The sequence below is a fragment of the Rhinolophus hipposideros genome (genome assembly GCF_964194185.1).
Source record: "Rhinolophus hipposideros genome assembly, chromosome: X".
NCBI lineage: Eukaryota > Metazoa > Chordata > Mammalia > Chiroptera > Rhinolophidae > Rhinolophus > Rhinolophus hipposideros.
In genome coordinates this window covers 109,048,945-109,060,006 of record NC_138046.1, presented here as the reverse complement: position 1 = coordinate 109,060,006, position 11,062 = coordinate 109,048,945, and the positions used below count along the sequence as shown (strand labels likewise).

The 11,062-nt window shown below is 39.9% G+C and overlaps 1 protein-coding gene across 1 annotated transcript; it reads right to left on the bottom strand.

Moving 5' to 3' along the window:
- Positions 1-9,540: 9,540 nt before the first annotated feature.
- On the bottom strand, positions 9,541-10,578 carry LOC308495171 (melanoma-associated antigen B5-like; the record flags this gene model as incomplete). The annotated part of the gene is made up of 1 exon (XM_081043093.1): positions 9,541-10,578. The coding sequence occupies one exon, from the start codon at positions 10,576-10,578 to the stop codon at positions 9,541-9,543; it is 1,038 nt and encodes a 345-aa protein (XP_080899219.1).
- Between the last annotated feature and the right edge of the window lie 484 nt (positions 10,579-11,062).

The following is an 11,062-nucleotide window of genomic DNA, read 5'->3' as shown; positions in this document are numbered from 1 at the left end:
AGCTGCAATGAACATTGGAGCACACGTGTCTTTATGGATAAATGTTTTCAGATTTTTTTTGGTAGATACCCAGGAGAGGGATCGCTGGGTCATATGGTAATTCTATTTGTAATTTTTTGAGGAACCTCCACACTGCCTTCCATAGCGGCTGCACCAGTCTGCATTCCCACCAACAGTGTATGAGGGTTCCTTTTTCTCCACAGCCTCTCCAACACTTGTTACTATTTGTCTTGTTGACGATAGCCATTCTGACTGGGGAGAGGTGATATCTCATTGTGGTTTTTATTTGCATTTCTCTTCTGATTAGTGATGTTGAACATTTTTTCATATGTCTATTTGCTATTTGTATGTCCTCTGAAGAAATGTCTCTTCAGGTCCTCTGCCCATTTTTCATTTGGGTTGTTTGTTTTTTTGTTGTTAAGCTTCATGAGTTCCTTGTATATTTTGAATATTAGCTCCTTATCAGAGGCATTGTTTGCAAAAATTGTTTACCATTCAGTTGGTTGCCTCATTATTTTGTCGATGGTTTCTTTTGCTGTGCAGAAGCTTTTAAGTTTCATATAGTCCCATTCGTTTATTTTAGCTTTTACTTCCATTGCCTTTGGAGTCAAATTCATAAAATGCTCTTTGAACCCAAGGTCCATAAGTTTAGTACCTACGTTTTCTTCTATGCAGTTTATTGTGTCAGGTCTTATGCTAAAGTCTTTGATCCATTTTGAATTAATTTTGGTACATGGTGACAGATAGCAGTCCAGTTTCATTCTTTTGCATGTGGGTATCCAATTCTGCCAGCACCATTTATGGAAGAGGCTGTATTTCCTCCATTATATGTTTTTAGCTTCTTTATCAAAAATCATCTGTCCATATTTATGTGGTTTTGTTTCTGGGTTCTCAATTCTATTCCATTGGTCTATGTGTCTGTTTTTCTGCCAATACCATGCTATTTTGATTACTGTAGCCCTGTAGTACAAGCTAAAGTCAGGGAGTGTGATACCTCCAGTATTGTTCTTTTTTCTTAAGATTGCTTTGGCTATTTGGGGTCTTTTGTGGTTCCAAACAAAGCTGATGATGTTTTGTTCTATTTCTTTAAAAAATGCCATTGGTATTTTGACGGGGATTGCATTAAATCTGTATATTGCTTTGGGTAATATGGCCATTTTAACTATGTTGATTCTTCCGATCCATGAGCACGGAATGTCTGTCCATTTCTTTGTGTCTTCAATTTTTTTCAAAAATGTCGTGTAGTTCTCAGCATATAGGTCCTTCACATCCTTGGTTAAGTTTATTCCTATGTATTTTATTCTTTTTGGTGCAATTGCAAAAGGAATTCTTTTTGTATTTCTTTTTCTGAGATTTCATTGTTAGTATATAGGAATGCAATGGACTTTTGTACGTTGATTTTGTAGCCAGCAACTTGACTGTATTCGTTGATTGTTTCTAACAGCTTTTTGGTGGAGTCTTTAGGGTTTTCTATATATAGCATCATGTCATCTGCAAAGAGTGATAATTTAACTTCTTCATTCCCAATTTGGATGCCTTTTATTTCTTTCTCTTGCCTGATTGCTCTGGCAAGGACTTCCAATACTATGTTGAAAAGCAGAGGTGATAGGGGACAGCCCTGTCATGTTCCTGAACGTAGAGCAAAGGACTTCAGTTTTTCACCATTAATTATGAGATTAGCTGAGGGCTTGTCATAGATGGCCTTTATTATGTTAAGGTATTTTCCTTCTATACCTATTTTATTAAGTGTTTTAATCATAAATGGATGTTGTAGCTTGTCAAATGCTTTTTCTGCATCAATTGATATAATCATATGATTTTTGTCCTTTATTTTGTTTATGTGATGTATCACATTGAGGGATTTGCGGATATTGAACCATCCTTGTGCCCCAGGGATAAACCCCACTTGTCCATGATGAATAATCTTTTTAATGCATTGTTGTATTCAATTTGCTAGAATTTTGTTTAGGATTTTTGCATCTGTATTCATCAGAGATATTGGTCTGTAGTTTTCTTTTTTTGTGTTGTCCTTACCAGGTTTTGGTATCAGAGTAATGTTGCCCTCATAATATGAGTTAGGGAGTACTGCCTCTTCTTCAATTTTTTGGAAGAGTTTGAGCAGGATTGGTATTAGATCCTCTTTGAAGGTTTGGTAGAATTCACTAGTGAAGCCACCTGGTCCCGGACTTTTGCTTTTGGGAAGGTTTTGGATGACTGATTCAATTTCGTTACTGGTGATCGGTCTGTTTAGATTTTCCAGTTCTTCATGGTTCAGCCTTGGAAGGCTATATGTTTCTAAGAGCTTGTCCATTTCTTCTAGGTTATTGAATTTGGTGGCATATAGTCCTTCATAGTATTCTTGGATGATCTTTTGTATTTCTGTGGTGTCCGTGATAACTTCCCCTTTTTCATTTCTGTTTTTGTTAATTAGTGTCTTCTCTCCTTACCTTAGTGAGTCTAGCCCAGGGTTTGTCAATTTTGATAATCTTTTCAAAGAAAAAGCTCTTTGTCACATTTACTTTTCCTATTGTCTTTTTGTTCTCTATTTCATTTAGTTCTGCTCTGATTTTTGTTATTTCCTTTCTTATGCTGATCTTGGGTTTCACTTGTTCTTCTTTTTCTAGTTCTTTAAGGTGTAACTTGAGGTTATTTATCTGGGATTTTTCTTGTTTCTTGAGATAGGCTGTAATGATATAAATTTCCCTCTTAAAACTGCTTTCGCTACATCCAAAAAATTTTGGTAGGATGTATTTTCATTCTCATTTGTTTCTGTCCTTGAGAATGTTCCATGTACACTAGAAAAGAATGTATAGTCTGATGTTTTCAGAGGAAGTACTCTATATATGTCAATGATTTCCATTTCATCTAACGTGTCATTGAGGGCTGCTATTTCGTTATTTATTTTCTGTTTGGATGATCTATCCATAGCTGTCAATGATGAATTTAAGTCTTCTAGTATAATGGTGTTTTGGTCAATTTCTCCCTTTAGTTCTGTTAGTAGTTGCTTGGTATATTTTGGTGCTCCCTGATTGGGGGCATAAATGTTGGTGACTGTCATGTCTTCTTGTTGTATAGTCCCCTTTACCATTATGAAATGTCCATCTTTGTCTCTTGTTATCTTTTTCACCCTGAAGTCTGTTTCATCTGATATCATTATGGCTACACCTGATTTTCTCTGGGTACAGTTTACTTGGAGTGTCAATTTCCACCCTTTCACTTTGAGTCTATGCTTGTCCTTGTAGCTGAGATGTGTCTCTTGGAGACAGCATATGGTTGGGTTTAATTTTTTGATCCAATCTGCTACTGTGTGCCTTTTTATTGGTGAGTTCAATCCATTTACATTTAGGGTGATTATTGATACGTGAGGAGTTACTGTCATTCTATCTCTAGTTTTCCAATAAGGCTGTGTCTCCATTGTTTCTTTGGTTTTTCGTTGTTGTCTTTTATTTCTGTGTGGTGGTATTCTATGATGTTTCCCTCTGTTTCTTATTTTATTACAGTATATATTTCAGTTCTGGATTTTTTTTGAGTGGTTACCCTTAAGTTTATGTAAAAGAAAGTTTGATATTTAGAGTATTCCATTTTCTTCAGCACGCTTACATTCTCCATTTCCATATTCCGGTTCACGCCTTATTCTCCCCCTTTTTATGTTTTGGTTGCCACAAATTGTCCCTGTTAATGGTGGTCGAATAGCCTCCTTTAGTATTTCTTGTAGTGCAGGTCATGTATTAGAAAATTCTTTCAGCTTCCATCTGTCTGGAAAGGTCTTTATTCCTCCTTCATATCTAAAGGATATCTTTGCTGGATATATTATTCTTGGCTCATAATTTCTCTCTTTCAATAGTTTGACTATTTGGTTCCACTCCCTCCTGGCTTGTAGAGTTTCTGCTGAAATGTCTGATGATAATCTAATGGACTTTCCTTTGTACGTTACCATCTTCTTTTCCCTGGCTTCCTTGAGGATTCTTTCTTTGTTGTTGATTTTAGACAGCTGCAATACAATGTGCCTTGGAGAAGGCCTGTTGGGATTGAGGTAATTAGGTGTTCTATTTGCTTCTTGGATTCGAGGATCCAGTTCTGTCCATAAATTTGTGAAGTTCTCATCAACAATTTGTTTGAATATATTCTCTGTTCCCTTCTCTCTTTCTTCTCCTTCTGGTATGCCCATTATTCTTATATTGCTCTTTCTGATGGAGTCAGAAAGTTCTTGTAGAGTTCTTTCATTTCTTTTAAGTCTCAAGTCTCTTTCTTCTTCCATCTGTGTCATTTCCAGGTTTCTATCTTCGATGTCACTGATTCTTTCCTCCATCTGGTCAACTCTAGTACCTCAACTGGTTATTTCATTCTTAATTTCTTCTTTTGAGTTTTTAATATCCAGAAATTCCATTTGATTCTTTTTTAAAATTTTAATCTCTTTCGTAAAATGCTCATGTTGTTCTTTGATTGTGTTTCTGAGTTTATTAAACTGTTTTTCTCTGTTTTCTTGCATCTTGTTGAGTTTTTTCTGAACTGCAATCTTGAATTCTCTGTCATTTAAGTCGCATATTTCCATATCTTTAAGTTCCTTTTCTGGAGACTTTTCACTTTCTTTCTGAGCTGTCTTGCTGCCTTGGTTATTCATGGTAATTACTGATTTATTATTTCTCTTCCTAGACATCTACAGGAGTGCCTTCTGCAACAGGTTGATAGGAAGAGGTCTTTCTTTTGTTTTCCAGTACTTGTCTATAGTATGTTTTATTTTCTCTCCGACTGCAGCCTTTCTTTTCTCTCTCACATGGTAGTGCTAAGTTTTCTAGGCACTATTCCAGCTTCTCACGCAATGAGGGGATTCCCTCGAAGATGGGCTTCTCCTCTGTTAATAGTTCGCCTGGGTCACGTGGTGCATTGTCCATGTGGGTACGCAGAGAGCTTTTGAAGTTCCAAAGCTCTTCCTGCACCAGATTCAGAACCCATATATTTCAGCAGTTCTGTTTACTCCTGCAGGGATCCGCCCAGATAGGTGGGGCCAGGGGCGGGGTGAGTTGTGAGAGGTGGCCCAGAGCAATGTCGGCAACCACCACCATAGCCAGTCCTGCTTCCACAGCTCCTTCCCCTTTGCTGCAACTAGTTGGGCTGCGAATCTGTGTCTGTGGTCTACAGTTCTCAGAATAGGAAATATTCTGTTCTTTTGATCTGACAGTGCTACTGTTCCGCTTCTAGTACTGGGCAGGTGGGGGCCGGGCAAGCTCTCGAGGGTAGGGAGGGGGCGGCCAGTCTCAGTGCCTAAGGCTTCCGTTCTCTGCTCAGCAATGAGGGCTTAAACCACCGTTTTCAGCCTTCTTCCCTCAGTCTTTGCTCCGAGGTCTCTGCCGTGAGCTTTGGGTTCAGCCGTGTTATATGCTGCCCCCTCAGCCCTGTGGGCCGTAAGCGGAGCCCTAGCGGTCCGAGTCCTTCCCTCTCCCACAGCTGCGGTAGATCCAGGAGCAGCGGGCTCCGAGCACTGAGCTAGGTCTGTGACCTGCGCCCGCGCGGCTCCGTCTCCGCACTTCTCCTTTCCCTCTTTCCCCTCTCGCGCGATTTTCCCACCTTTAGGTGAATTCAGTAGTTGGCCTCTCTGTCTTGCCTGTCTGCTGTGCAGGGAGTCCTTTATGGACTTATTATTGTTCAATTAGTTGTAAATTCCTGGGGAGCTTTACAGAGGCTCACCTCACGCCGCCATTTTTCAGAAAGGATTTTTTTTTTTAATTTCTTTTTCTGAAATTTCACTTTTAGTACATATTGCGTTTCCCAGAATATAACACCTAGCCGGACCATCAGCTCTAATGTGTCTTTTGGAGCAAAAATTAATATAAGACCCGGTCTTACATCAATTTTTGCTCCAAAAGACACATTATAGCTGATGATCCGGCTAGGTCTTATTTTCGGGGAAACAGGGTAGGAGCACAGTAGATTTTTGTACATTGATTTTGTGTCCTGCTACTTTACTGTATTTGTTTATTGTTTCTAATAATTTTTTTTTTGTTGAGTCTAGGATTTTCTACAAAAATAATCATGCCATCTGCATAAAGTTACAGTTTGACTTCTTCATTCCCAATGTGGATGCCTTTTATTTCTGTCTCTTGCCTGGTTGCTCCGGCGAGGACTCCCAATAGTATGTTGAATAATAGTGGTGATAGGTGGTATCCCTGTCTTGTTCCTGATCTTAGAGGAAAAGCTTTCAGTTTTTCACCATTAAGTATGACATTAGCTGTTGGTTTGTCATATATGGCCTTTATTATGTTGAGGTACTTTCCTTCTATACCTATTGTATTAAGCGTTTTAATCATAAGTGGATGTTGTGTCTTGTCAGATGCTTTTTCTGCATCTGTTGATATGATCATGTGATTTTTATCCTTTATTTTGTTTATGTGGTGTATCACATTGATTGATGTGCATATGTTGAACCATTCTTGCACCCTTGCAATGAATCCCCCTTGGTCATGATGTATAATCTTTTCTTTCTTTTTGGAGGGCACAGGTCACAATGGCCCATGCGAGGATGGAATTGGTAAACTTGGTGTTATTAGAACCAGACTCTAACCAACTGAGCTAACCGGCCATTCCAGATGTATAATCTTTTTAATGTATTGTTGTATGTGATTTGCTAGTATTGTGTTTAGGATTTTTGCATCTGTATTCATCAGAGACATTTGTCTGCAGTTTTATTTTTGTGTGTTATCCGTACCAAGTTTTGGTAATAGGGTAATGTTAGTCTCATAAAATGACTTATAAAGTATTGTCTCTTCTTTATTTTTTTTGGAAGAGTTTGAGAAGGATAGGTATTAAATCATCTTTGAATGTTTGGTAGAATTCACTCGTGAAGCCATCTTGTCCTGGACTTTTGCTTTTTGGGAGGTTTTTGATGTTTGTTCCAATTTCCTTGCTGTTGGTTGGTCTATTTAGATTTTCTAGTTCTTTGTGATTTAGTCTAGGAAGGTTACATATTTTTAAAAACTTGTCCATTTCTTTTAGATTATTGATTGGGTGGCATATAATCTTTCATAGTATTCTGGTATGATTGTTTGTATTTCTGTGGCATCTATCATGACTTCTCTTTCATTTCTGATTTTGTTTATTTGTGTCTTTTTTTCTCCTTAGTCAGTCTAGCCTGGGGTTTGTTGATTTTATTAATCTCTTCAAAGAACCCACTCGTTGTTGCATTAATTTTTTCTGTTGTCTTTTGTTCTGTTTCATTTAATTTTGCCCTAATTTTTATTATTTCTTTCCCTCTGCTAACCTTGAGTTTTATTTGCTCTTTTTGTAGTGTTTTAAGATGTAATGTTAGGTTGTTTACGTGGGATTTATTTTTGTTTCTTGAGATACACCTGTAATAATATAAAATTCCTTCTGATTACCACTTTGGCTGCATCCCACAAATTTTGATATGTTGTAATTTTATGGTAATTTGTTTCTGTGTATCTTTTGATCAGTCCTCCTATTTCTTCTTTGACCTAGATGTTTTCAGTAACATTTGTTTAATCTCCACATATTTGTGGTTTGCCCCACATTCTACTTGCTGTCCATCTCTAATTTCAAAGCATGGCGGTCACAAAGTGTGCTTGGTATGACTTCAGTCTTCTTAAATTTATTGAGGCTAGTTTTGTGTCCCAGCATATGGCCTGTCCTTGAGAATGTTTCTTATGCACTAAAGGAGAATGTATAATCTGGTGTCCTGGGAGGAAAGGCTCTGCAAATGTTAATTGTGTCCATTTGGTCTAAGGTTACATTTAAGGCTAATATTTTCTTATTGATTTTATTGTTTTGATGATCTGTCCATAGCTCTCAGTGATGTATTTAGATCCCCTACTATAATTGTGTTTTTGTCAGTTTCTCCCTTTAGTTCTGTTAGTAGTTGCTTTATATATTTTGGTGCTCCCTGATTAGGAGCATATATATTGATAAATGTTATGTCTTCTTATTGTATTGTCTCCCTTATCATTATGAATTGTCCATCTTTGAATCTTATTTTTTTATATTGAAGTATATTTTATTAATATAAGTATGGCTGCACTGCTTTTCTCTGGATACCATTTGCTTGGAGTATCGTTTTCCACTCTTTCACTTTGAGTCTATATTTGTTCTTGTAGCTGAGATGTGTCTCTTGAAGGTAGCATATGATTGCATTTTGTTTTTTGATCCAATCTGGTACTCTGTGGTGTTTTATTGGTGAGTTCAGTCCATTTACATTTAGGGTGATTATTGATATATGAGGATTTTCTATAGCTATTCTATCTTTTGTTTTCTGGTAGCTCAGTGTCTCCATTGTTTCTTTTCCACTCTGTTTGTGTCTTATTTTAGTTTGGTGGTATTCTATGATTTTTCCTCTGCTTCGTCTTTTTTTTATGTTATGTGTCTCAGTTCTGGATTTTTTCGGGGGTGGTTACTTTTAGGTTTATGTAAAAGAAAATTTCATACATACAGTACTCCTTTATCTTCAGCATGTGTTTTATCTCCATTCCCCTTGCAAATCAGGTCTTCAAGGGATGGTTAAGTTAAAATGAGGCCATTAAGTAGGCCATAATACAGTGTGAGTGGTGTCCTTATAAGAAGAGATTGTGACACACGAGGGGACACCGGGGACACACTCACACAATGAGACAGCCACGTGAAGAGGGTAGTTGTCTAGAAGCCAAGGAGAGAGGCCTCAGAGGGAACTAACCCTGCCAGTTCTCGACCTTGGACGTCCAGCCTCCAGAACAGTGAGAAAATGAATTTTGGTTGTTTAAGCAACCCAGTCTGGGGTATTTTGTTATGGCAGCCTGAGATAACTGCTACACTGCCCAGGATGGACATTTCTTTCTACTTATCTACCATCCCAATGTAATTCACAAGAGCATGTTTTATGGCCTTCTGTTTACCCCATGAGGTGAGGAAGGTGGTCATGGGGTGTCCACACACACAACACTGGACACTGCAGAGATGAGATAGACAGCGATTTATTAACCACGTGTACTCACATGACGGGGAGGACCCCACGTGCCCCACTGTGCCACACGGGGTTTGCACTAGGGAACAGAGTGAAGAGATAGTGTCTTTGGGAGGGGGTATTTGTGATATCAAGAGGGTGAGCTGACCCCTAGTTCCCATGGCAGCGTGTAATCAGATTGTCTGCAAAATTCTGCAGGGTGGTAGGGACCGGATGACTGCTGCTTAGGAATGAGCAAGATCTATGCTTTGTCCCCTTATAAAGCTGGTTGTTTGGTAGGGGACCTTATGTACAAGTGAGGACTATGGATGGGAACTTGCATTTTGGGGATGTGAGGCCCTGCTGGTTTCACCAAATGTCCAGGCAGCCCATATTATTGGGTCTTAATTTTACACCTTACACCACAGTACATTCTTTAATACGCCAAGATATACATCAATTTTATGAAACAAAACACTGAGTCAGTAAAATCAAGGTTGATGATGCTTTATTTTTTTTTTCTATTCCATTCTCCCCAAAATTTTACTGTGGGATTCTTTCACATTTCCACGAAAATCCCTATTGTGCTGTCATTTTTTTTATCTTGATAAAAATCCTCAGACATCACTAGGGGTGGGAGAAGCTGGGGCTGTGATATCATGTCCAGCTGTGGCACCAGTGGCAGCCCTCACTGCCTCTGTGGCTCGTGCTCTGTCTTCATCTTCCAGAGCCTCTTCATACCAAGGTGACAAAGCACTAGGGACTGTGTCATTAACCTTGGCCAAAAATTCCAGGACTTGCATCTTGCTTGTTTCAGCGTGAGCTCTTGGGCCCCATAAAAACTCATAACGTGCAGGATCGCTGTCAGGTACCTGGCGGTACTCCAGGTACTGTAACTGCACCAGATTTCTGTTAATGAGCTTCCTGGGTTCCCCATAGACATGGTGCTTCCTCCCAGCGTATACTTCCAGCATATTCAGGAATTGCCACATCTCCTCCTCGCTGGCCCGGTTGCCTTTAATGAAGATCAGGCCCAGAACATTCAGCAGGAGACCCGTTTTGGGTAATCCCCTGCCAGCATACACCCTCCCATTATTGGGGAGGTTCAGTTTGCTGACGAGCTCATATGCGTGGTTGCTTGAGTCGACTTCTTGCAAATCAACCGCAAAGACGGCCTCAATACGATCCGAGGCTTTCTGGAGGATGTCATCCAACTCGTCTTGGTTATTTTCTCCTACAATCTGGATCATCTCTTCCTTCAGAATGGGCTGCTGCATTTTATACTTGTACAGAAGGTATCGCTCCACCAATTCCACTTTCATAGTTAGAGTCTCACTCCATGAGTTCACAGAAGATGAGGAGTTAGAGGAGCGTGCATGTTCCTCATCTAGGCTTTCATCATCTGTATCAGATCTTGTGTGAAAAGAACCTGAAGAGGCAATGGTGGTAGACGAGGGACTCCAAGAGCCCTGGGAAGTGCTACTTGTCTCTGTAGCTGATAGCATCTGGGGATTATCCCCCAAAACAGAAGGACAGCAGGGGGTCTCTTCTTCCTCTACTGATGCTGCCTGAAGTGTATTCTGACTCTTGGAGTCATCGCGACCCCGGTTGCATTTCCCATGGGCACGGGGCATAGTCTTCCGACCCCTAGGCATGATGGCTCTGGTCCGGGACAGCAGTCAGGCAGGGTGGTAGCACATTGATGAGGGCACCTGGGGTGGAAGGTTGAGGGGATGTGTGTACCTTCTGCATGGAAATACCACTTAGTTATAAGGAAGGCTAAGTTTGCAGTTTTCCCCAAGGGCACTGCTCGAAAAACCCACAGGGCTCCTGTTCTAATGGGCCTGTCCCCTTTCGGCTGCATCCTGTGTGCTCTGACTCTAGCATACTGACGGGACAGCAGGGGCTGTCCATATTTTAGTTTTAGGAGTCTCGTGTCTCATATTGAAGAGCATCCAATTGGTGAGAGGTCATGGGACCCACAAGAATTAAGTAAAGGGTCCTGTCAAGCAGGGTCTCATGTGGGGTCTCTGGTCTTACTCCCCACAGAAGAACGCAGGACATGGTGAGACCAAAAAGGAAACCCACAGAGCCATAGGTAGGGGAGTTATACCACTATAGTCTCGCTGGTGGCTGGGT